At 44.0% G+C, this 27,987-nt stretch overlaps 1 protein-coding gene across 1 annotated transcript in view; it reads left to right on the forward strand.

The window, feature by feature from the left end:
* Positions 1-27,987, forward strand: part of MTOR (mechanistic target of rapamycin kinase) — a 163,661-nt gene that overhangs the window by 87,451 nt on the left and 48,223 nt on the right. Inside the window, 5 exon segments of the mRNA XM_044282096.1 lie at positions 6,004-6,079; positions 13,539-13,678; positions 24,951-25,051; positions 26,257-26,372; positions 27,372-27,449. Coding sequence (XP_044138031.1) covers positions 6,004-6,079; positions 13,539-13,678; positions 24,951-25,051; positions 26,257-26,372; positions 27,372-27,449 — 511 coding nt within the window.

Genomic DNA, 27,987 nt, shown 5'->3' on the forward strand with positions numbered 1-27,987 from the left:
CCGAGAAGACCACTGAGGAGCAGGCACTTCATTCCTGAACCGTTCTGCGACTTTAATTCCCAGCAATTTTCAAGATGTCATTTTCAAGATGTCTGTTTGCTGTCAGTGAATGCAAGCATTGTGGTTGATAAGAGGCTAAATACCTGCACTTAGCTAATGCTTCTCACGGCTGAGGTTTGGTTACAATCCATAGGAAGCTAAAATACGTTAACAGCACATCGTGCCAGTCTCCATTCCAGAGGATTGTCTCGACTGGACAGAATTGTGACAAGCCTTCAGAATGATTAGGACCATACAGATTTAGCTCGACAGCAAGCAGAGATCTTGAAACTTGCAGACTTTTTCATAAATGTTTTAAATGAAATTAGGGGAACCTCGTTGTAGTGCTTTGTATGTCATTTACAGATGAATTACTGCGTTAAAAATGGCCCTTCTACTGAGTTAGAAAATAATCGGGGAAGTCATTAGGAGTTAATGCTTCCATTCTGTAACTCCAGTCTGGAGCGCGCTGATTTGTGCTAGGATTGTCTGGGAAGGAGCGTTCGTTCCTTTTCTTTACCTCAGGAAGTGTAGTAGTAGTGAGGCTTCTTTAATCCAGCCATCAAATAATCTCAAAATGGCAAAAGCAGCAGATTTAGACTTGGTTTTATTTTGGGCTCCAGAATATTTGATAATCAAAGACGTCAGTCCCCAGTAATGATGGCTTTTGGGAATTGCCCTGTGTATATAAAGAGAAGTAAAGTCAATCGCTTCTATAGCCCTTCCTTCAAGCTTCTTATGGCGTTAGCTTCCTGTTGATACAGAGATGGTCCCGATCTGTTGTAGGACGATGATGGGGACATTGATGCTTAGTACAGAGTCCCTTGACTTTTTTTTATTTATTTTTTTATCCATAGTTGTACTCTAGTTCTCACCATACAAGTAGCCGGAAACACGAAAGGAAAATGCAAGCAGCAGGACTGTGCTAGATAATGAGCATTCCTCAGAATGACTTTATTTAGGGAGTTGTCATTTAAGCAATTCTTCTTCTATTCTCTGGAATAGCTCCTTGGCAGATGAAAGTGAATAGGACAGATCCATAACTTTGTGTGGCAGTTCCCTCAGTTGTGTTCCCTCAGTTGTGCTCCTCCAGTTTACGGCTCGGTTAGGACTTTTTTTGGGGTCATTTATCAAACTGGTGTGAAGTAGAACTGGTTTAGTTGCCCATAGCAACCAATCAGATTACACCTTTTAATTTTTGAAAGCTCCTTTTGGTGTTCTCCTTTACACCAGTTTGATATATGACTCCATTAGTGTCTTGGCATCGCCAGCCCTGCGACTGCTTCTCCTACCATTTCCAAATAAAAAGTGATTATCGCGTCGTGCAATTCTTTGTTTCATCGGTAATGGTAGAAATTCTTGGTGTAATTGGCATGTTCTGGTGTATAAATACGCCCAGGACTGTGTGTTCCTGTCATAGACACTCCATGTGCTGATGGCCGGTTCCTCCATGAGGTCCCGTCTTGTACCCTAGAAGCGTACCTATAGGGGAGAATTCCTCTGTATTGTCCCGCACTCATATGATCTTATGAGTGCGTGACAATAGCCCCGCGGATGGCCTGATGCGCACAGTATCATAACCTATGATGCTGTGCGCTCCCATGATGTGCACGATGTATGCCACTCTGGGACATGTGGCCCGCTCACTCCTGGAGGGTCTCCTCCCTCGAAGATCGTCTGGGAGCCTATCAGATTGATGTCCTGTAGTTTCAGAAAATCTGACATGCCATAATGACTGGTCAGAAGACTTTATCAGTAGGGGTCCAGCTGTAGAGGCCCCTACCTGTTTAAGGAAAGTGACAGTAGCTAAACCCTGGGCCCCTTTGCCTATTATTGGAGATGCAAGCAGATCGGTGTACGGACTCTGTGCTCTGATTGTGGCTCCAATCGATGGGGCACAGCACTCACCTTCTGCCCCCTTTGCTTCAGTGACAGACCTGCCAGAGGTCTGATACTATAAGACTTATAGTATCATTATCATCTCTTCCAGTATGTAGATCTGCGGACACATCCTGTTATCTACAGCTCCGGAGTTCAGAATGTAGGTATAGACCGTGTCTGGTAGGTAGTCCTTTATTGGGCTTGTCCTTTTCACAGCCTATGTAAAGAGTGGACTTGAACGGTGACAGATGCTCTGTTAGATTTTGCACATAAACAGAGGTCCTGATTGACACCACCTTACCTCTATATCCCCTATTTATCATGGGTTATGGAAAGCAGTTCTCTGTAATGGAACTCCCCTTTAAATGCTATTATTAAATTGGAATATAAAAAAAGTAACTGGGAAGTGAATTCCATACTGGGAGTGGAGCTATGTCTGCGGAGTGCACAGCACATGTTCTGCGGAAGGACTGTGACATGTTTATTAGCTCCTGGTAATGGTCTAATAAGACAAGGAAATTCTTACGGCAATTCCCTTTAATCTCCGGACTGAGTATTTCAGCATCTGTTCTGGTGTGTGATGCCGGAGCAGATTCATATGGTTCAGTCTTGTCAGAAGGCAGGCATGAGAGAGTTAATTGAACCCAGTGGCAGACTCTCAAAAATGTTAACCCTTCCTAAGCGGCCCTAATGGAGAATGGTGCATCTAGCCAAGATTCATGAGAGAGGGCAGTGCCTGGGTCCAAGTCTTACCATGTACAACCTGCTCATGAAGGTTGTATGTTCTCCCCGTGTTTGCTTAGGATTCCTTCATGTTCCGTCACAACGCTCCTAAAATTCATTCCTAGCTTATTTGTCTTTCATTGAATGCAAGATTGGATTCTGTGCAACTGTGGTTGTAGTGAATGATGGGAGTGATATCTGTGTGCTGCACAGCGTATTTATTGTAAGAGCAATGAGCCATTGGTGATAGATGGGATCGATGTACGCAGGATGGTTAGGACTTTTTGCTACCTGTAGGTGACCCTGCTCCTGGAGTATGGTTAATTTTACAAGTGCCATGTGCAGAAGGGCTCTATGGGTGGCCACAACTGGAGTTGGGATCCCACTAAGTGATGGCACTTTGGCCCACACTTAAAGGGTGTTGCTCAGAATACTCTGCACCTTCTGCTTTCATATGGCATGTGAAGAACTAATGCCATATACTTTCTATGGAACCGCAATCCCCACACTCTCTCAAAATGTCAAGAAGAGTCGGTAAAAGCAGAGTGGGCAGTGCCATGAGCAGTGTTTCTGCCACCTGGTTAGGTTACCTTTTGAAAGGGATTGTCCCACCAGAACCTCCACCAATCAGAAGAACGGGTCCCTCTCACCCCCCCCTGCAAAATAGAACAAAGATGGAGCAACAAAATGTAAAAAATCTATATTTTCATATGCAAGTATTCACCCTAAAATGGCTTTTTTTTTTTTTTTTTGTTCCACGCGCTGTCCGTTTCTCATGGCAAGCCATCCCAGCCTCTTATAAAACTGTCATGGACGCCAACCACACCATTTATTTAATGCAAACGAGATTAAAAGGTACCGTAACCGCATTCCCCTTGTAGATTTCTCACTTTCATGTTGAGGTCTCTGCCCCCGGCCTCTTAAACCGGCTTCAGCTGTTATCACACAAGCCTCCTTTTGTGGTCCAAGAGTATGGCAGAGCTGACAAGAAGCAGGCCAGGCGCTGCTGCCTGCCCACCGCACACCGTGTAAGGCACACGTCTGGCTGGCAGATGTGAGACTAGCTGTCAGGCAGCCTCTCCAGCGCAGGAAATCTCTCCTCTTACACTGTAAATAAATATAACCCCGGGCTCCTTCACTCAAGTGTCGAGCTCCTGAACCGCAGAGCTGGATGAGGCTCCGTATGTCCTGGAGATCCATGCAGCTCCTCACCGGAGGTGTGGGTCAATTTTTGGACAGAATTTACCCCAAAAGTGGGTGGGGGGGGGGGGGGATAATAAAAAATAATAATAATATTCAATAATATTCCTGCCCATAGTTATGATGGGGAAAGCTGGGTGGCTTCCAGCGTAGCAGACAGTGCAGCCTTCACTTGTGAGGTCACCCAACTTTCCTTTGCTATTTTAGACTCTAGAAAAGCTGGATGACACCCCAGCGGTGGCAGAGTTTATAGTTGCCATTCACCGTTCCATAAACCCATGTAGCAAATATAAATATCATTTTTAGCAGTTTCTGGTAAAGCTGAGTGACTTTTCCCAGATGCCACATCTGTCTAGTTATATCTAATAACTTGACATGGTTGGTAACCCTACTCCTTAAACATATAACCAATAAACGCCATCTGTTTCTGGTAAAGCTGGGTGACAACCAATATGTCTTCCAACACTGCTTTCCTAGACCCAGAGTTGTCTATACTCCTCCGAGGGATGGATCACTGCTTTAGGTCAGGACTCAACGAAAGAAAGGTGACCATAGGTGCATTGGTGGCCATATTGGTTTTGCATCCAGCTTTCCAGTATACAGATGAAGGAAGCTCTGTCACTCACTTTTCCCACCATCCATGTCTCTCCAGACTCCTGTTTTCTTGGGTCTGTAGCTCATTGTCCTGTCTGACTCTCCAGCTTGGATTCCATAAACCACAGCTCCCTGCGCTGATGACGAAAGCCCCCGAACTGCTGAATTTGCCTCCTTTAATTAAACACGTCTTGACTCCACGATGGGAAATTATATCAGAGCCATGAATATTTCAGTGCATAAGATGTCTGAATCCATCTTTAATATGGAAAATTAAAGTGTCTGCAGAGCAGCAGTTGTATAGAGCAGGGCCTGCAGCCCTTAGTAGGATGTTGGCAGGCTGGTCAGTCGCTGGGCTGGTCACGGGCTTACACAGCTTTCTCTTGTAATGAGCCAGCAGCTTTGTCACTGGCCCAGATGTTTTTCAATTCTCAGGATGTACACATGAGTGTTTCTTTCAATAACATGAAGCACAGATTTTAAAAACTGCATGGATACACCTCCACCTGGTTATGTCACCGGTTTATGATCTTTGGGGACGAACTTGGCCCGGCCTGTATTGTGGCCTGCGAGTAGCAGGTCCGCAATATACGGGCAATGACCGTTTGTGCACTGCATCACTTGAATAGGTCTGCATGGTTTCCTGTCCATGCCTCTGCACCTCAAAAAAGTAGCACTACCTTTTTTGTGGTGCGGATTGTGGACTCCATTCAAGTGAATGGGTCCTTTGTCCGCATACGGAGGCCCTACGGTTGGTGCCTGCATTGCAGACCGCAATTTGCTGGAACAAGTTTGTATGCATGAGCCCTAACTCGGTGTATAAGGAGATGTGTGGGTTCTATCGGGCAGAAGCTGGACCTGTGGCACCTTCACAATTTCCTTGCGCATTGACACTGTTTTAGTTCATGGGAATAGATGTTTCAGGATCAGTAGGGTTCCCTGTGGTCAGACCCTATTTTAAATTTTCACCACTTTAGGGGAATAAAAAATTCCTTCCAGACTCCAATCAGGCAATCAGAATAACTCCCTGGATCAACGACCCCTCTCTAGTAGCTATAGCCTGTAATATTACACTCCAGAAATACATCCAGGCCCCTCTTGAACTTTTTTAGTGAACTCACCATCACCACCTCCTCAGGCAGAGAGTTCCATAGTCTCACTGCTCTTACCGTAAAGAATCCTTTTCTATGTTTGTGTACAAACCCACCTTTCCTCCAGCGCAGAGGGTGAATATTATCTGGTAGTACATGGGTATCGAGCACATGAATATTATTTGCAACGACCAAATAATTTTTCACTTTTCATTGTATTTATTGCAGTATGTGCCTCTTTACCAGTCATTCGAATGTAAGGCACGTTCTCCCCCTTTCCGACTCCCTGTGCCTTTTGTAAAAAAAAAAAACATTGTGTGACATTGTTGGGATAGCTGTCCGTTATTAACTATTACATAAGCGCCTGGCCGTCTTCCACTTTGTGGATCACAGGCCGACGTGTACCGGTCACTGTATTATGCTGTCTGCTGCGTCCCACTCAGAATCTCATATTCTTCTTTTCTGTCTCCCTCAGCATTAACAATAAGCTCCAGCAGCCGGAGGCAGCCTCTGGGGTCTTAGAGTTTGCCATGAAGCATTATGGAGAATTGGTAAGTGCATCCTGAGTTCACGATGCTTGTATAATTGAACATGAGATTCTGTCCGCAGGAATAACATACATCCAATGTGTGAGGGTCCTTCTAGTCCATGAGGCCCTGTGCAGATGCGTCATTACTATTTTTAAAGCTGCCTATTGTTGTAGCTAAGGGTTGCTGCCCAAAATTAAATGGTGTGCTTCGTCTCTTCATCCTGGGCTTCCTGCTCCATGAGTACTTGAACTGCCTTGTAAACTGGTACAGGCAGAGGATTAACAAGGGTAGAAATGTGTCACTGCAGATCTGTATGCCACTCAGGACTAAAGCTGGCCATAAACATTAGTTTAAAGGGGTTGTCCAGTCTTTTTTTTTTTTTTTTTTTATGTGATGGCTTATCCTTAGGATGGGCCATCACTAGCTGATCGGCCAGGGTCCAACACTCTGAACCCCTGCTTATCAGATGTTCTTTGTAGCTCCATCCCTGGAAGTCGGTGCCAGAACTGTCAACACTGATTTGAATGGGGGCAGCGCTGCCCACTACAATGACAGTGCTGTGTAGTTCTGGTGCCGACGTCCAGTAACGGAGCTACATAGAATAGCTGATAGGCGGGGGTGCTAGGTGTCGGACCACCGTCAACCAGTAAAAAAAAAAAAGGCTGGTCAACCCATTTAGTATCTGCCTTACCCACCAATTTCGTCGGGACTGCCTACCATCTAATGTTTGATAGCTGCCCGGCTACCACCCAACAGGCTCTGACAGGGGCGAGAAGGATCTATTTAACATGCCTGATCCTTTTGTGGCAGTGGATTAGTGTCCTGTCTCTATTGTAAACCCATGTTTGGCCAAGCCAAGTGTGCATGTCTGTGGGGTGGATGCAGGGCGGCTCATTAGAGATGGCTGTCAGATGGCGGTCAAACACTTGTACAGCTGAGTATGACCAGCACTACTGGTTTCCACTCAGAATTGTAGGCACCAAAGTGCTCATGGTTCATGAACAAAATGCTAGAGCTGCTGTGGACACTGACACACTAAGCAAAGCTGTAGGCGTTCATTATTGATTGCCACCTTCTATTTTATTTTTTTCTGACATTTCTATGCATTTTACAGTACTGCATGTGGCTAGTGTGACATTGTCTATCCAGAGCCTGCTGGTTCATGAACAGAAGAAATGCTAGTGAAAACAGGCAGAGAGAAGGAGTGGGGGACCAGAAAAATCGGCGTGCAGCCACATGACAAACCCCTATGGGGCTTTAGTGGTTCTGCAGCGGATAGTCAGAGGAAAGTGAATAGGGTATTGATAGATTTAGTATGAGTGGACAGAGCAGAGGATCCCGCGTATGTGTGGTCTGCCCTTTACTCGGTTATACCAACCTTATGGGAAGTTGGTGGGTCAGGGGAATGTGAGAGAAGACTGTCCTGGAGGCGAGCCCCTGTCTGTGGCCTCTACACAAAGAGCGACTGTTCTCGGAGCAGCTGTAATTACTTCCTGCGGTTACTGTAAGTGAGATCTCTCCTGATTACATCACTTTCTCTCCGCTCTGGGAGAATAACGTCATTGTGCGGGGCACCTCGTGCAGCTCTGCCCTGGATCGCCACAAATCGCTCTCAAAGCTAAGATTAAAGGGAGAGCGCTGCAGGTTCTGGTTCATTCTTCAAGACCCTGGGGCATGAAGTGGTGACCTCAGTCCACAGATAGTCCTGGAAGAAAGGGCTTTCATGAAAGCCACAGTCGGACACCTTGTGGTTTAACCACAGCTTTCTAGGAAGGACTTAAAGTCGAGAATCCCTCAAACCCTAAACCACAAAGCGTAAGGAGTTTGCTCTCACCGCAAACCTCCCACGTATGTGACCACTGCCATGTTCTCCAGAGCCTCAGGGCTTCCAGCGATTTTAGTCCTGTGGTATTTTCACTCCTCGTGGTTCAATCTCCAGTGCGGCAGGAAATACATACACAGTAATTTACAAGAGCATTAGGAGATCTGTGCATTTGACACCTCAGCTGCTGCAGAACCTCTTTTATATATCCATAGAGTTTTTTTTATTTCTTGGCATCTCATCGAGAGTTGTCGGTTTCTCCTGCTCATAAATTTTCAGCATGACAGATGGCTTCCTAATACATATTAAATGGCCTTTACACACACATTTTAAGGGAAAAAGCCTTACCCAGAAAATGCTACATATTGGGGGGGGGGGGGATCCCCAAATAGACAAAAAATATGTGGGCTTTTCTGTAATTTGGTGAAGACTTTTTTTTTATATCTGGCAGCTGTCCTTCCAAAAAAGGGGGCAACAAAAACGTAGAAAACAAATGCTACAAAAGCTTAATGTGAATCCAGCCCTATATGGCTCTTACATAGATGGGAATGTATTAAAGGGGTTCCTCAGGATAGGTCATCAGTATCATATCAGCGGGAGTCCGACTCCTGGTACCCCCACTATTCAGCTGGGGTTTCCGCGCTTCCTCTTCAATGTTTATCTGTAAGACTTCGACAGTGTAGCAGCAGGGCGGAGTAATTGCAATCCCACCTCCCCCTTCACTTGAAGGATAGGTCATCAGTACCTTTTAAACAGGACAACCCCTGTAAGATTGGGGTTTCTTACAGCAGTCTTAATATCAAACCCCAATGTGCCAGAATTAAGAGTTCTGTGCACCAGAAATAGGGCGCTGGCGTAGATTTCTGGTCTAATGTGCACCAGTTTCTATCAAATGCACTACTCAATCCAATGAGTGGTCTTACACTGGTAATCGCTGAGTAGGCCCACTCACTGCTCCTAAGCCCAGGATAAGCAGAAATTTAGATTTAAGGGGTTATCCAGCATTTGGGATCAATGATTTATTGTCAGGGTCATCAGTATCAGATTGGCAGGGGTCCAACTCCTGGTACCACTGGCGATCAGCTGTTGGAAGAAGCCGCACATCGGTCACATGGCCAAGCTGCATCTCGGTCACATTTAAGTAAATGGGGCTGATCTGCAAAACCAAGCACAACCATTATAAAATGTGTGGCGCTGTGTTTGGTGAACTGTGAGGAGCTCTGGTAAATGCAGTGGCCTCTTCAAACAGCTGGTTGACAGAGCTTCTGGGAATCAGACCCCTGCCGATCCGATATTGATGACTAGTGTTGAGCGAATCTTGTTCGGACTGCTTTATCTGAACACGATTCATTAAAAAACTTTGTTTTATACTATGCGCTTCATACTGCTGTAAAATGTATGGGCTCCACTGAGGCCTTTTTCTAGCCACAAATAACGCAAGACTTGCTTAGCGTCATGCCTGTGCCGTTACAGTTCAGTTTTGTGCATACATTATACTGAAAAAAAGTGATCTGTAGTTACCGGTACTTTTCAATAGTTGCCTGCTAATAAAATAATTATTGACCCTAAAATAATTACTGATAATGCATATTCACAAAGTACAATATATGGAGCTTCTGTCAAAGTCCCCACTATATAATCAAATCCTGGAAGACAAAATCACTTTGAAGTAGGAATAGAAGTGCACGCCGGCACTTTGGGTGGAAAACAGTTTGTCCTACCGCTCCGTAGATTGATTCCTGTGTGCAGCAGTTTCTTCTCGGAGACTTGCTGCAAAAGGATAGGGGTCTGGACTAGATCTCCCTAATAATGCCCTACAGGGTGTGCTATACTGACCCTGATAGCCTAACCACGGAGCACCCGCCCTGACAAGGACTACCCCCTTTCGGAACCTAACCCTGGAATTGATTGACCCTGGTTAGCCCTCTCCTACTGGATCCCAGTGTACATGTGCATACATTACTGCTTCAAAATCCAAAGCTGAACCCTGCTTTGTTAATGAGGCACAAACCCAAGTAGACTTTGGATTTTGAAATAGTAATGTATGTGCAGAACCGAACTGTCTCGCAAGTCTCGCTTTACTTGTGGCTAGAAGGACTCTGCGTCGCCCATACATTTGACTGCAGTATGGAGCGCATAGTATAAACAAAGTTTTGAAATTAATCAGGTTCAGATAGAGCAGTCTGAACCAGATTCGCTCAGCACTATTGATGACCTTTCCCAAAAGTCGGGCATCGATATCAAATTCCTGGACTTTTTTATTGTTATTTTATTTATTTTTTTACAATAGTCAGATACAAATGTCATCAATAAACATCATAATAGAACACCACAGAATGATGAGTTGCCGATACACAAGTCAGGTAAGTATACAAACCTATGTATAACAGTAATGTTCCAGCGACGATAAGGCACTAAAAGTTTGTCAACCATAAGATATGGATAAGAAATAAAGAATACAAAACTTAACCAAGGTACTCTCTGCACTTCATATTTGAAGAGTCTGATACCAGAAGCTTTTATTGGCTTGGTATTGCATGGGAGGAAGCCAACCGGGATCCCCAAGCAGCTTCATAACCAGGATAAGTGTGGTTCATGTATTCTATCATTTTTTTTTAATATGCACATGAAGAATTTACTAGGTCCAGCACTTCTTTCAATTGAGGAATAGTTGGAGATTACTAATATCTTGTGATTACCAGCTTTGTAGATAACATAATGTGGGCTATAATGAAGCGTGACTTCACTGGGAAGTTTGTAATATTGTGGAACAATAGGGCCAGATCAGGTGATAGATTTACACGGATCCCCGTGATAGCGGAGAGAAGAGTAAAACTATCTTTCCATAAGTTAAGTAGATTAGGGCAGGACCAAAGGATGTGGAGAAGGGATCCTCTACCTCAACAACCCCTCCAACATGGGTTAGATGTGCCTGGGTATATATGGCTCAATCTATCAGGAGTAAAATACCATCTAAGCATTGTTTTTACGGCAGCTTCATAGTGAGTGACACATGAGAAAGTTTTGGCTATAAAAGGCTGTGAAGACCAGCTTGAGTCTGGAAACTCTCACCAGCTCTTTTTCCCAAGAGATGAATGGTGCTGACTTCACGAACTTGTGTTTGAAATTGATCATAGCATATTTATGGGGGGGTTATAATACTCCAGAGATCTAAGATATCTTTGCATGCAAATGCCATAAGGAAGACTTTATTTTGGAAAAGGTGTCTTATTTTAAGATGCATATGAAAGTCTTTGAGATATTGGGTATTGTTTAAGCTGGCAGGACTCGAAAAGGAATGCTGTCTGGGTTAGGCCCTTAGATACCCATTTTGCTACATCTAAACCAGGAATAAAATGGGTCAAGGTCTCCAGTAGGGTGTAGGAAAGGAGAGGGATCTGAGTTTTAGAGTGGAATGTCCTCCACACTGATATCGAAGTAGCGAGAAAGCTTGACGGGGTATCTAGTTCTGCTATAAGCAGCACCTTTAAGTTATGACTCGGAGAGACAGCTGTCTCTATATGTAGACAGTGGTTTCGCAAGTCTCCTCTCCACCATTCTCTCATAAAACTCATGTAAGTAGCAAGGTCAAAGTCATACATGTTGGAGTCCCAGACCTCCAGCTTTCTTGTGTGGGCAACAGTTTAAGGGCTATTTAGGTTAGTTTGGAAGTCCATATAAATGTATTAAGTAATCTGTTAATACGGGCAAAGAAGTTAATCAGGATCGAGATAGGAACTCTTCTGAATTTGTATAAAATTTTGGGAAAGTTGCTATACGTCCAACCTAAGATATTTCTTTACTATAGTTAGTGAGGTCTTGTTCTACTTCTTCTAGCAAGGGGATATAAATGGAGCTATATAGGAGTTTAGTTCTCCTGGTGACCTTTGTGCCAAAATACTGAACACTTTCAGATTGCCAGTCTAACTTGAAGTTTAAAGTGTAGATTCGCCATGGAAGTAGATGTAACATTGATGGGGAGGGCTTGTGATTTTGTTTCATTGACTTTGCAGTAGGAGTATTCTGAATTGGCGTATAATTTCCATTACCAGTAACGAGTGTTCTGGGGAGCTAAGGGTCAGTATGACATCATCTGCATATAGTGATAGTTTATGGGTTCTCACCTATTTCTATTCCCTTTATTTGGTCAGAGAGGGGAATTGCTTGTGCTAAGGTTCAATAGACGTGATAAATGAGTGTACATCCCTACCGGGTACCGTTAGTACATGTAAATGCAATGTTGAGTATCATTAACATATACTCTTGCAGAAGGGTTACTGTAGAAGGCTTTTACTGCTCCCAGAAAAGGACCACAAATTCCCATTGTCTGAAGCACAGAGATGGCAAAAGACCAGTTCATGCGGTCAAATGCCTTCTCAGCGTTGGGTCACCAAGACTGCCTCCAGGCCCATTCTCTCTCAATGTAGTCTACATTATTCATAACTCTTCTAGTGTTTCCTATAATTTGTCTTCCTGTGATAAAACCTGATTGATCACAATTTATCAGATTGGGTAGTATGGGAGCTAAACGGTTAGCCAGGACTTTGTGTATATTTTTACATCTGTATTTAACAGCGAGTTAGGTTTTGTGGAGTGTCTGGAGACTTTCCTTGTTTTGGGATAGTCCCTATGAGCGCAGAAAGCATCTCTGCAGGGAATTTGCCCTAAGCAAAACCTTTTTGTAGCGTTTAACATAAATATGGGAGGAGGATTCGGTGAAAGGATTTATAATAGCAATTTGATAGACCATCGGGACCAGAAGGGGCATCTAACAGTGCCGATTGGTCAGAGGATATAGCCGGGAGGTGAAGGCTTTCTAGGAAGGAGTTGATCTGTCGAAGAGCTTTGAGGGGGGGGTCCTGAGGACTGATTTAGGTTATAGAGAGAGGAATAGTATTCCATAAAGCTGTCTGCTATACCTTGTTGATCCATTATTTTGGAGCCATCTTTAGAAGACAGAATGTAAGGAATTCTGGATTTAGTTCTGAGCTTTTACTCGCTGTGCCAGTAGTTTCCCTGCCTTGTTGTTTTGTGAGTAATATCTAGCTTTAATTTTCTGTAGGTTCTGCTCATATCTGTATAGAAGGCAATCCTTTAGTTGAAGTCTGAGATTTTTTTTTTGCTCTGTCTCATCTGTATTTCATCGACACAACCCATCAGAAAAATTAATTTTCAGAGCATCTCCTAAAAATGGTTTGTGAAACAGAGTAAACGCGGATGGCATCCATATTGGGTCCATGTTTTTCACGGACCCCTACACTATAATGGGCATGATTGATCTGTAAACAGACAAAAATGGGGCATGCTTCCCTGCTAAAACACGGATGTGTGAATACACACATTAAAATGAATGGGTACGTATGCTGTCTGTGAATCACTGAGGTGTGAATAAGGCCTTATTTTAAGGCTGGGCCTGCACCCAGACTTTTTGTAGCTCTTAATTGCTTTGAACTACTGAGCTACAGATATAGTCCAAAGCAGTAGATTGACCTAGATGCAATCTTGTCCCTGCAGCTGTCGCTCTATAGTTGAAATCAGTCAAGAGTGCTAGAATCTAGGAGTAGCACCGTCCACAGCAAAGTTTTTATTTTTGCATTTAGATGAATTTTGTGGTGATATGTCGCATTACTGCATCTGCTCTTCTCTCATCGCTTGTAGGAGATTCAGGCCACCTGGTACGAGAAGCTCCATGAATGGGAGGACGCGCTGGTTGCCTATGACAAAAAGATTGAGGTGAACAAAGATGATTCGGAGTTGGTTTTGGGACGGATGCGCTGTCTGGAAGCTCTTGGGGAATGGTAAGTCATATCAGTTGGGCACAGGGGCACAAATGCAGCCATATCGGACGTTTCTGGTCAGAACCCCCTTCTATTAGCCAGAGTGCAGAGTTGTAGTCTTGTGTAGAACCTCCCGTCTGAGCTGTCTTGCAGTAGAACAGACCTCATAGCTCAAATCTTCTAGTAACTACACCTTGCTGTCAGGTGCAGTTTGACCACTAGGTGGCACATGGAAGCATTCTTGCTATGCAGGCTGAACACTGCAGGGCTCCTATTCTTCCGTAGGACGATTGTATCTTATGTAACAGGTATGCAGTGTATATGCTGTGTTCTGTCAAGTTACTGCGAGGCAAAAATAATAGGCAGCAATAAAAGAACAAATTGCAATATATCGCCTTTGTAAAAAGCAATGTAATTCAGCCTCTGTTAGAAGTGGAACTCATACTGTGTTTTCACCATGGTAATTCTGTTATTACATTGAATAAAGAATTCAGAGAAATAATCCCACTGATACAGGTGGGGCTCATAATATAAAGACATCCTGACACTCGGATACTTGACCAAGGACACATTAACAATTTGGGTCCCTGACAACACACAAATACTTGGGCTCACAGACGATGGAAACATGAACACTCTAGGTCCCCAACAAAGGACACCCAAATACCCTGATAGACACAATTGCAATTGGGGTCCCCGAGGAAGGACACGCTGACACTTGGAATCACCTGGGTAGAATACAGTGACAGTTCTGATCCCTAACAAAGGACACACTGACACTCGGGGTCCCTAGGGATGGACACAGACACTCTGGGTAACTAGAGATGGGTGCTGTAAAACTTGTGATCCTTGACAAAGGACACACTGAATCTTAGGATCCCCAAAGTAGGACGCCCTGACATTCCAACTTCTTGATGAAGGACACACTGACACTCAGAGTCTCAGAAAAATGGATTGCATTAAAATAGTTGACGATGCATTGTGGTTTTCGGAGCTCTTCCAGTGTCCGATGTTGATCCTGTCATATCCCTTTGTCCAGTTGTAACAGAATCTGGCAGCAGTATGCAATCTGAGTAGTCATTCCTCCGTAGTTTTCTTGTTATCAGAGTAATTTTACATGTAAAATATGTGAAACATCTTTATAGCTTATCACCTATAGCGATCCAGGTGTGCATTTCTGTGCTCCTCATGCGTGTAGTACATATGTCACCTGTCTCGCTGCTCAGACATTTGCTGCATCACGTGTAAATTGCCTTTAATGACTGAGGGAATTTTCTTCTGCGGCTGCCAGCTCTGTCATGGAAAATATAATAAATCTGTGGCCCGGAGGCCATGTATTTGCTCCACTGGTTTAATAATCATCATATATCTATACAGTCTGAGATGTTCTAAGTATGTGTTGAGGGGGTGCATAAAAAACAGCTAACGTGTGAACTCTATTCTGAGGATATTGTGAATCTCTCCACATACATCTGAAGGGTTTTCAGGGGCCTTTTAAAACTGATTTCAATGAAATCTCTCTTAAAATGCATTGCTCACTTGTGCCCAGAGCACCAAAAATGCTCGCCATTACCAGATTGATACTGAATTTAAATGTCCACCTATGAACATTCAGAATTCCTTGGAATAGTAATAGGTCCTCAGTATCAGATGAGTGGGGATCTGACTCCGAGCACCCCCACGATCATCTATTTGTGCGCGCTGCTTCATCTTCTTGATTACCGGCACATTGTCTCCCTTGTAGAGGCAGTGCAATTACTACTGCTCATCCCATTCACTTGCATAGGGCAAGCAATTCTGTATTACACTGTGCCGCCTCTGCAAGCGAAGTGATGCGCAGGAAGTAGCGCTCGCATCAGCACCGCTACATCTTCAAACAGTGGATTGTCGGGGCTCCTGGGAGTTAGACCCCCGCCGATCTAATATTAATGATGTGTCCTAAGGACATGTCATGAGTATTTACCATCATATTTATCAAATGTCGCATGTTATTTGTTAGGTTTAAAGTTACATCAAAGTTAACACTTTTTTGTTTGAAGATGCTACTCCAGTTTTGTATGCCACCCCTGCTGTAGCATAGTGGTGCTTGTACTGAAAAGGCCCACCTCCTGGTGCTCTAAATTGCCTGCAGGATCGCCCCTACCAGGCTATGTCCCTGGTTTAATAGGGGTGATCCGGGTGACAGAGCCGCTTTAACAGCTTTGTAAAATTATTTTTGTGTTTCAGTGCATCAGCATTGTCAAGTTCTTTGCTTGCCAAAAGAATTTACATTTAGAATTTATTTTAACGTCTCAAGAAACTTTACTTAAATCCACCCCGACAAAACAAGAAAAAATTAAATGGATGCAAATACCATAAATACAATTTGTCTGTGAAGCAAACTCTTTTGAAGCTATGACAGTATGTGCAGGATATACCCTGATGGAAACTATACAATAATCCTTGTAACTCAGTGCGACGAGTGTCCCTGTGGAATGCGGAGTGACCCCCCTACCCCCATCATTAACCCGAGGTGAAGTACTTGTTAGGGTCTGACAGCAGTGTAAATTTGGTTGACATTTAGGGCAGACAAGGCCAGTCTGTGTGTGTGTGTGTGGCCTGTAGAGTTCACCTACATACCGACTGTGAACACAAACACTGTAAATGTGGACATACAGGGCACTCTGTACAGGGTTCTGCAGGCGTGAAGTGCACGAAATGCACGGGTGGAGCAAACATTTGCTAATACTGTGACAGAGGAGTCATTCTGCTGCTGCCCACATCTGGAGTTATTCAGTGTTGAACACATAACCTTTGCCTTTACACACCGGAAAGATAACTACAGGCAAGAAAATAGCGATACGGATCAGTTCACATTCGGGGTAAATTTGCGAACACTGGACAACTGCATTATTATATTATCGCTTCATATTAATTACACTGTAAATTTAAAATAAGTGAAAGCTCTCTGAAATTCTCTTTTCACGTGCTGTACATATGGTGGGGTCAATTTGGTTTTCTTTAAGATCATAATACTTTTGACAGCAAGAAATTGCTCTGCAGACTGAGGAATCCATTCTCTGCTTTTTGTCATGGAGAGCAAGAGTTCTTGCATTGCACCCACTGGCTGAATATCTGTCCTTTTTGCCAGGGGATGTACTAAGTACCACAGTAGCAGAAATCTCCACCCCATGGTTGGCCTGTAGGCTCCAAGCTCTTCACTGATCCTGATACAAGTCTTGAGCAAACTGTCAACTTCTTGATGGAATTAAGAATGGTTCCTGGATGGGATCTGAAAATGTCCAGTAAATCGATTGCAGAACCTTACTTTATATGAGGATTACAGGGGTTGGCCCACAAATAAATAATACCGATTGCCTACCTACAGGATAAATGTACGATCACTGAAAGCCTGAGCACTGGGTACCCCGCTGATCGCAAGTCCCCTATGTGAATGGCGCTCCATCCACTGGAACTGCCAGCAGTAACTGAGCAGTCCAATAGACATGAATAGAGTGATGTCCATTCACACAGGAGCACAAGTTTGTCCTAAGAAAAACTTTTACTTCATCTAGCTGCTCCAACATTTCTCGGCGTAGAGTTTGGGGACAACTCTCAATTTCTAATGTTTATGGAAGAATATAATCGGTTACGTTCCTGAAATCCATTTTGATGGTCAGTACTGCCTTGGCTGGATTAGTGTTTCCTGTGTGCCAGGACTCTCGTGTTGGCCTGCCAACTTGTGGGCCCAAGTAAAGCTTCCAAGCCCGGACGAAGAACGCAGAGCCAGGGCTCTAAAGTAGGAAAATCTCACCAATGTACATTTGTGAATTTTTAAAAGGAACTGCTGGCTCTGGGATGGATTTTGGGAGTATATTTTTAGCAGGTTGGTTTCGCCTTTTCAAGACACTGCCACATTTTTTTGCATCTGCTAGAATTTGTGCAGCCAGCGTCTTTCACTGTTCCTTATAGTGAACTTCGCCAGACCATAGAAGGAACCAGACTCCATACCTGATGGGTGACTTATGGCATGAGGGTTGCGTCTTTGGATTTTTCAGATGTTGTAAACCAAATGCTAGTTCAGACCAGTGGTCAAGAAAAAATTCAGTGGAGACTAAATAGTTCTGTAACCATTCACGTAATCCAAACTGGGTCACTATCATTATGGCTGGCATTACAGGTCCCTCTGGAGTGGTCATCCAGTTTTCTAACATTTTACAGAGATTATCCGACATTTTCTGACCAATCATTGGTCGGATGGCCGTTTACTCACACAGATCTTTTGTCACACAAACCAATTATTGGTCTGATTGGACAGAAATTGCTCAGATAATCTGTTGGTATAAATGCAGCACTCAAGATTGGTATGACTGCATAGAGAGAGGTTGATGCACTCCCATTGTTATATCTAAGGTAAGTCTGGCCCACCGGAGTTCATGACAGTGGTTGGCACTATTGTCCGTTTCATTCTGGCCAGGACAAGATCTCTAGACCCCCCAAAATACACTAATGGATGAATGGTTTCTTGTGGAAATGTGTATGTTTGGGAATTTAAATAGTTCCTGTCCCGATGAAGGACACCAACGTGAATGGTGACACTATCTGTACAGGTTGGTGCTGTATACTCCATACTACTTAGGCTACTTTCACACTAGCGTTCGGCTGTCCGCTCGTGAGCTCCGTTTGAAGGGGCTCACGAGCGGACCCGAACGCAGCCGTCCAGCCCTGATGCAGTCTGAATGGAGCGGATCCGCTCAGACTGCATCAGTCTGGCGGCGTTCAGCCTCCGCTCCGCTCGCCTCCGCACGGACAGGCGGACAGCTGAACGCTGCTTGCAGCGTTCGGGTGTCCGCCTGGCCGTGCGGATCCGTCCAGACTTACAATGTAAGTCAATGGGGACGGATCAGTTTGAAGATGCCACAATATGGCTCAATCTTCAGGCGGATCCGTCCCCCATTGACTTTACATTGAAAGTCTGGACTGATCCGTACGAGGCTATTTTCACACTTAGCTGTTTTTATGCTAAAATAATGCAGACGGATCCGTACTGAACGGAGCCTCCGTCTGCATTATTATGATCGGATCCGTTCAGAACGGATCCGATCGAACGCTAGTGTGAAAGTAGCCTTACTGTGTAACTTTACAAATGAGGATCTAGTGGGCGATAACTTAAGAACTTTTTATGAACTTGACAAGAGGACGACAAGCCAGGGGCTTATATTTACCAAGTAATTTTTGAGGATCTTCAATTCCAGCTCCACCTGAAGTGATATCCAGTGTGCTTGCCCTATTACTGGTCTAATGCTGGTCAGGAAATGTTTACCATATGTTCTACATGAAGCGTTTACAAGTCATCTGAGGACCACAGGAGAGGAGAAAGACGAGTGGATAAATCAGCCCAATGTGGAGACAGTTTACATAACTCTGGCTGTCGTCTTCGATAAGCTTCTCTACCCGAATCCCAGACACTGGCGCCCGGGGAAGTCTTTGACCAGGAAACCGCTCGTGTATAAATATGAAACTTATAGACAACATTTTTATTTCGTCCTGTATTTCCCATCAATGTCTTCTCGCTGTCAGACTGCACTCTCTGTACTCAAAGTTTCCACGACTAAGCGGTATATGGGACACAAGTGGAAAAGTATGTAACGCTCCATCGCAAATGAACAATATTGGCAAAGAGCAGCAGCCGCTTCGGATGGCGTTTGTGGTGTTTTGCAGACTGGATATTTTACAGTGATGAGGGAGAAAAGTGAAGATGAAGGGGAACCTAACGCTAGAGGGAGATCCTATAAATTACAGCCATATGTACAGTGTTCTATAAAAGCTAAGCTAGGGGTGCAGTTGGACTCGCGAAATGATCTTTCAAAGGGCAAGAAAAAAAAAACAGTACTTGACCTTGTGTTTTTTAGAATCGGGTACATTCCTGGGAAGTGTCCTGTGACTCCTAAGTTTGCTGGAGGGCTAAGACCTCATTTAGACAATTGTAAGGTAGCCACATTTTATCGTCCATGTTATGGCCACACATCTCCACCCTACAGCATGTCTAATGAAATGCTGTATATCCCGATGAAATAGGGAATGGGTAGGCACCACCAAGACATGAAAAGGGTGCTCACAACCAAGCCAACAAACACAGCCAAATGTAAGCAGAATCAAGAGGTATAGATAAAATGAGTACACCTAAGTATAGGAAAAAATATAATCTTTATTCCATAATTGACAAGTACAAACAAATGCAAGGAATAAAATCGCATAAATACATGAGTACCTATTTTACATCTCATATTTGTGATTTTTAGTTATTTTATTCCTTGTTTTTGTCGGTTATGGAATAAAGATGGAATGTTTTGCCTGTACTTAGGTGTATTCTCTATTTTATCCATACTTTTTGGTTCTGCTTACATTTTGCTGGGCTGTAAATACCAATGATGCCAGTATTTGGGCACTAACTTGTGCCTGCATTTTGTTGTCTGATGCTCAGGGGAGGAGCACAGTCTTCCATTTCTTTTCCAAGCCAAGAGGACAATATACACCAACTTCCCAAAGAGTGCTTGTACAGGCACTGAACAAGCAGGGCAGCAATTTAAAACTTGGAATAGGGACAGTAGGTGGAGATTCTGCTGACACAAGAGCAGTGATGGATTGGCCCTAGACTCTCTACAGGGAAGTTTTCCGGTGGACCGCCTGAGCCCTCACGGCCACAAGCCCAGGTAAGTAATGATCTGTTGCTCCCAGAGTTAATTAACACTGGGGGCGTCAAGTGGTTGTGCCATGTGCCAGAACCTTACTCTATGTATGTGCCATGCCACAAAGTTTTTCCACATAGGAATACCTGGTATCAATTTCTGTAGTGGACTTTTACATTCTGAAGATTAGCCATGTGGTGGTACGTCACTGCTTAAAATAAAATATTAAAAAATAAAACCTGACCCTCGTTTTAAATGTCCTTACTCCATTCACTTCATTTCCCAATATATATGTTTATGTAGGACCGCGCTGCTTCTCCATTTTTAGCAAGGATTTCGCCTATGTTCAGGTCATGGGTATGTGGCAGACCCAGGAAAAGGAGCACCAATTTTCACACAAGACGCTGTCCCTCCGGGTAAGTTACTCTGTGAAGTATCAGAAAGGCACATAGATAGTAAAGCACCATCAACAGAGTTGCATCTAAAGGGTTTTATTTATACTCCTAAACGTGTTAAAGTTAAAAGTATATCAGCAATAGAATCGCCCTCTTATTCCTGCCCATGGTTTTTCTTATTTAATATAGTCCCCTGCTGTGTGTCAAGTTTTACAAAATCTTGAAAGACCCATTATAGCTACAAGACAGGAATAGCTCCATAATTCAACATGTGATGGAGCATAAAAATTTTTTTTCCCCCTCATGATTTCCATATGAATCTGGGAGAAGAAACCTCTGTGTGGGTTTTCCCTAGGAGGGTCAGTGGCCCCCATAGATTTCAGTGTTGAATCCATACGGGTGCTGTATTAAGGATCCATAAAATGATCCTGGACGTGAGATTGCCAAGTTAGGTGTGTGTAACAGAGGTAGTCTAGTGACCTTTACATAAGGATACATAACTTGTGTGGTGAGGCTGGTTTTATACATTGCAGTGGTTTTGCTGTTTTTGCCACAGTTGCGCAAAGAGGCTTTACATCCCCCAACATGCAAACAAAGCCTAAAATTTCAGATCCTCTACTTGATTGGCCCGAGGGAATCATCTGACCCATCTCCATTCTTCTAAAAAGGAGCAATTCAAGGAGTATTTACAATAAAAAAAAAATAATACAAAATTTGGGATTACATTTTTTATATTTTTCCTGAAAAATTCCTTTTAAAACATAACCCTCCCAAAGCTGTTTCAGTGACTATATAAGCAGAATATGACTTGCGCACAGCTCCCTCCTGCCTTGGAAGTAATCTTATATAATAATGGTATAGCATCGAGACACAGCATGGAGCCTGCCTCCATAAAGACAGATCACTTTACCATCAACATTCTGACCGTGAGGGGATGACGAGGGAGAGGAAGTGCAAGTGTGGTGGGGTATAGGAAAATACTTGCCTGATGGAGTCAGCCGAAATGTTGACACAGGATCTAGAGCACATTCATTGTTAATAGAATCGCCATGGCAACCTACGGGGCAGTCAATTAAACGGGAGAGTACATCTAAGCACAGCCAAGAAAAACATTGTGACCTGGGGGGAATGAAGAATGCGAGGAGAAGTTTTTCTACCTTTTTTTTTAATTCTTTATTTCTCTTTCTCAATCTGGAGGATTAACGTGGCAGTTCTTGGTATAAAGGACCCTGTGACAGGAAAATTACTTTAAGAGCGCTGATGTTGTTCCTACCGTAAATCCGGAGCAGGTGTTCCTGTTGGGGCGCCTGTCAGATATGGAGAAGAGATTTCTGTCTTTCATAATTTTCTCTCCTTGTAAGACCAGTGAAGGAATATACACTGCCTGTCCAAAAAAGTCTCCACTTGGATTTAACTATAAGCAAATAGTTATGAGCCTCCTATTGGATAATTATTGCTTGGGCAATTATCTTTCAGCTAGCAATAAGTTATTTAACCCCAACTGGTGCAATAAGTTGCTTCTCATTTCTTAAACAACCATGTCGAAAGACACATCTCGTGGTCGTAGAAAAGATGTTGGTCTGTTTTGAGAAGGGACAAATCATTGGCATGCATCAAGCAGAGAAAACATCTAAGGAGATTGCAGAAACTACTAAAATTGGGTTAAGAACTGTCCAGCGTGTTATTAAAATCCGGAAGCATAGCGGAGACCCATCTTATTCGAGGAGGAAATGTGGCGGGAAAAAAATCCTGAATAATCGTAATCGGCGATCACTTAAACCTTTGGTGAAATCATCAAATCAAAGAAAAACAGTAGAACTCAGGGCTATGTTTAATGGTGAAAGTAAGGGCATTTCCACACAATGTGAAGGGAACTCAAGGGATTGGGACTGAACAGCTGTGTAGCTGAAAGAAAACCACTAATCAGTCAGGCTAACCAGAAAAAAAAAGGCTTCAATTTGCTAGGGAGCATAAAGATTGGTCTGAGTCCAGATTTACCCTGTTCCAGAGTGAGGGCGCATCAGAGTAAGAAGAGAGGCAGATGAAGTGATGCACCCATCATGCCTAGTGCCTACTGTACAAGCCTGTGGGGGCAGTGCTATGATCTGGGGTTGCTGCACTTGGTCAGGTCTAGGTTCAGCAACAGTATGTTCTCCAAGAATGAGGTCAGCTGACTACCTGAACATACTGAATGACCAGGTTATTCCATCAATGGATTTTTTTTTCTTCCCTGATGGCACGGGCATATTCCAGGATGACAATGCCAGGATTCATCGGGCTCAAATTGTGAAAGAGAGGTTCAGGGAGCATGAGACATCATTTTCACACATGGATTGGCCACCACAGAGTTCAGACCTTAACCCCATTAAGAATCTTTGGTATGTGCTGGAGAAGGTTTTGTGCAGCAGTCAGACTCTACCATCATCAATGCAAGATCTTGGTGAAAAATTAATGCAACACTGGGTGCTTCCTAAAATGAACAGCTTTGGCTTCAATTGGGTGCTGCTATCCCGGGCAGGTGTCAACCAAGAGCCGGCAATGATAACGGTCATAAGGATAAAGAATACATGGCCTAAAGCCTTTAATCCTACACGTTCTGCCTTGTTGACCTTTTTGTGAAGGGTTTTGTCTCCATACGTAAACATGTCTCTTACTTTGAGACTTCTGTGTATTTAAGTGTTTTGTTGGCATAGGTGCTTGGGTGTTTGAGCGGTGATCTTGGAATTTATAGAAGGCCTTCTCGAGTTATATGTATTTTGTATCCGGAGGACCATTGTCCATTTTACTTGCGTTGAGTTACACTATATGCACTAGTGTTGTCAGGCTGACCGAAGCCTGTACTACTGAAAGCAATCTAAATCCCCCAATGCAACTGTCTAGATCAGTGGTGTCAAACTCATTTTTATCAAGGGCCACATAGGCCTTAGGGTCCATTCACACGTCCGTGGTGTGTTGCGGATACGCAACACAACCGGCCGACACCCCCCATAGAAATGCCTATTCTTGTCCGCAGCTGCTATCCGGAGGTTCGGGGCCGCGCTCCGCAAATGCGGAAGCTGAGAGCACATGGTGTGCTCTCTGCTTCACGTCCGGGGCCATAGAAAATGAATACGCCCCCGCACCTGTTCCTCAAAATTGCGGAACGGGAGCAGACCCTTTTGCGGACATGTGAATGGGGCCTTATGGTTGTCTGAAAGGGCTGTTAGTAATTCTGCGACTGTATAAATGTAACTGCCAGTTAGGCATAGTTACATTTTATAGCCCGTTGAAGGCAACCATGAGGCCAATGTTTACATGAGTTCCCTCCCAGAAAACCTGCTGTCTCATAGCTACCCCTCCCCCCAAAAAGATCCTGTTGCAACACCGCCCTTCAGAGAGCCTGCTGCCATATTGCCTCCAGTGTGCCTGCTGCCACCAGTTGTATTTACCACCACGGGCTCACAAAAAATACGGCACCCAGAAATGATCTGTGATCACCAATCCTGTCCCAGCCTCTCAGCAATCACGTTGACTCATCGCCCCCGACTCTGCTACCACTATGTAGTGTGGAGCCGAGGCGTGCTGTGATTGCGGGGCGGCCGGAATTGGTGGGTGTACATATACATGGGGGAAGTGACTACGTTGCCACAGCGCTCTGCTCATAGGGGTCACTCTACCGCGGCACTATTACACTTATTTGCCATCAGCCGTCCATAACACTGGCAGGCCACAAAAAACTAGGTTGCTGGCCTTGCATTTGACACGTGGTCTAGGTTCTACCTGGCAGCCATTATGTATGTGTATCTGGGAACTTCTGTGTATTTAATGATTGAGATCAACACAAGGTCTCCATCACAATGCTGTATCCGATGGAACTTGGGAGGAGACATTGTTTTTGGAATATCTTAGAAGTGCAGCCACAGGCTTTGGGCCCATAACTTCAATTCATCATATCCCAGCATAGGATTTCAGATTGTTAATGTGCATTTATGGGGCTTTTTTTATTTATACTGGACACCTCTGGAATAGAACGTAGATAAAAGGTACACTCTCAAATACCAGCCCAACGGAGGCCAAAGGGATCACTAAGGGCCTCCCGTGTGTGAATGAGGGCCTATGGATATTTTTTGTGTCCTTTGTGCATCTTAAGAAGTCTAATGTGCGAAACTGATTACTAAGGACAAGCTTTGGTAACTGTCAGTGAGCCTGGACCCTTATTCTGTTTTTCAAACCTTCTTTTATTCCCTGCAGGGGACAACTTCATCAGCAGTGCTGTGAGAATTGGCTTAACGTCAGTGAGGATGCCCGCGCTAAGATGGCCAGAATGGCAGCTGCGGCAGCATGGGGATTAGGTAAGATGTCTGGTAAATGTAAAGCAGGAATGCTGTCATGTCTGCAGTCCTCACACGTGAGCAGCTGTGGTATTGATCCAGTGCAGTGTGTCACGGAGTAGACCTCCTAGCCCAGAGCAAACATCAGCCGCTGCTTTCCAAGTGCCTCCTAATGACCAGTCTCCACGTCTTTGCCCATCACTTCCAATGACGTAATTGCTGCCTAAATTGCCGTTTATTTGTTCTGTATCCACTGCATCAAACAGCTTCCACTAAACACTAATTAGAAAATGTAACATTTATCACTATATCACTCAGTCTGCCCCCAATCCTGTATCCCTCAGCACCCTAATCAGCTGCTGTATGCTGCGCCATTCCCATCCATCTTCTGCCACGTTCCTTGATTTGGAGACAATGTAATTATGCCCCAAATGGGAAACAAATGGAAATGCCTTTCGTTCCTAAGACTACTCATCAGTCAGGGACGGGTTATAATGTGACATACAATGAGGTTGTATTTACTAAATGTTTCCTAAGTACATTAGCACTTCTCACAGTGGGCCTTGGGGTGTCGCAGGTATAGGATTTGCTGTCAGAAGGTGCCGCAGACGCCTGTTTATAGTAGATTGTGCAGAGAGGATTGTACACGAAGCTCTGGTAATGTGCAAATTCCTTATTCCGTGAAATTTTAAACATATAAATGACACAAATTCATCATATGTAATGTCTGGTGTTAAATGTAATGATAGACCAGACTCTGTACAATACCGCCAATAATGTAAGCTCTTTCTGCACTGCAGTATTAGTACTAGGTTTCGGTCTGAAGGATTTCGGAGGTATGCATTTAATGGATGCCGCTGATTGCTTCTGTCACCCATAGACACCCATTTGAGAAAAATGCATATACTGTGCAGTACGGTTGTCTCAGTAAGGAATAGTGTTGTCATCAAACTGTATCCATTAAGATGCTGACGCGATGGAGGCTAAAAAGACCCTCTTTTTGGGATAAGATTGGGGGTTCTAATTTCCTGGCTGAGATTTTTGGTGTATCCTATACACTATAATGGAGAGTGACCTGTGCATTGACTACATCTTCTCCATGGACCTAGCCTCCTCATTCCCAGGGCTTGTGGTGGTCCCTCTTTTATAGCCTCTGTTTAGTAAGGAGCTTGTGGATGATGAGACATAATGGAGGTAGTAGTTCAACCTTTGTATTCTCTTTTCAGAACAATGGGATAGTATGGAGAAGTACACCTGCCTGATCCCCAGAGATACCCACGATGGAGCCTTTTATAGGGCTGTGCTAGCTCTCCACCAGGATCTCTTCTCGCTTGCCCAGCAAGTAGGTAACATAGTACATAAAGCCAAAAAAAGACATTTGTCCATCCAGTTCGGCCTGTTATCCTGCAAGTTGATCCAGAGGAAGGCAAAAAAAAAAAACCCTGTGAGGTAGAAGCCAATTTTCTCCACTTTAGGGGAATAAAAAATTCCTTCCCGACTCCAATCAGGCAATCAGAATAACTCCCTGGATCAACGACCCCTCTCTAGTAGCTATATCCTGTAATATTATTAAGCTCCAGAAATACATCCAGGCCCCTCTTGAATTCCTTTATTGTACTCACCATCACCACCTCCTCAGGCAGAGAGTTCCATCGTCTCACTGCTCTTACCGTAAAGAATCCTTTTCTATGTTTGTGTACAAACCTTCTTTCCGCCAGACGCAGAGGATGTCCCCTCGTCACAGTCCTGGGGATAAATAGCTGATGGGATAGATCTCTGTACTGACCCCTGATATATTTATACATATTAATTAGTTCTCCCCTCAGTCGTCTTTTTTCTAAACTGAATAACCCTAATTTTGATAATCTTTCAGGGTACTGTAGTTGCCCTATTCCAGTTATTACTTTAGATGCCCTCCTCTGGACCTTCTCCAGCTCTGCTATGTCTGCCTTGTTTACAGGAGCCCAGAACTGTACACAGTACTCCATGTGTGGTCTGACTAGCGATTTTTAAAGTGGTAGGACTATGTTCTTATCACGGGCATCTATGCCCCTTCTGATGCAACCCATTATCTTGTTGGCCTTGGCAGCAGCTGCCTGACACTGGTTTTTGCAGCTTAGTTTGCTGTTTATTAAAATTCCTAGATCCTTTTCCATGTCAGTGTTACCCAGTGTTTTACCATTTAGTATGTACGGTTGACTTGCATTATTCCTTCCCATGTGCATAACTTTACATTTATCAGTGTTTAACCTCATCTGCCACTTATCTGCCCAAGCCTCCAATCTGTCCAGATAATTCTGTGCTTTGCAGGAACACTATTGAGCTTTTCTATGTTTCACAGTGTATTGATAGAGCCAGAGACATGCTTGATGCAGAGCTGACCGCAATGGCTGGAGAGAGCTATAGCCGTGCCTATGGGGTAAGTATGCTTGCGATATGTTATTGCTGCCTTTCTTTGACAACTGTTGATGGCAGAAGTTGTTGTCAAATGTTTTGGCATCTGCCACATTGTAAATGCATGGAATTGTTTACTTTTGTAACTGAGGAGCCATTAGCGATCAGGTCTTCTCAATGGGACAAGCCATTGAAGGAGAAATGTGGTTATTACATGGTGTCAAATGAAATCAATGGGTGACAATATAATACTTAGTTGTGCTGAGTCCTCCAGAGCGGAGGTGCTGTTTACAGCAGCTCTCCATTACATCTAAGTGATCTGGGCTCCTGAGCCGGGGAATACCCCTAAGGGCTCATTCACACGAACATATTCATTTCAGCGGGTCCGCAAAAGATGCGGACAGCACACAGAGTGCCCAGTTCCATGGCCCCGCAAAAATGAGGAGTCCTGTCCTATTCAGTTTTAAGGACGAGAATAGGCATTTCTATAATGGGCCTCCTGTTCCGTTCCGCAAATTGTGGAAGGACACGGGCAGAATCCGTTTTCTGCGGATCCGCAATTT

This window comes from Bufo gargarizans, chromosome 2, assembly GCF_014858855.1.
Source record: "Bufo gargarizans isolate SCDJY-AF-19 chromosome 2, ASM1485885v1, whole genome shotgun sequence".
In the NCBI taxonomy this organism is placed as follows: Eukaryota; Metazoa; Chordata; class Amphibia; order Anura; family Bufonidae; genus Bufo; species Bufo gargarizans.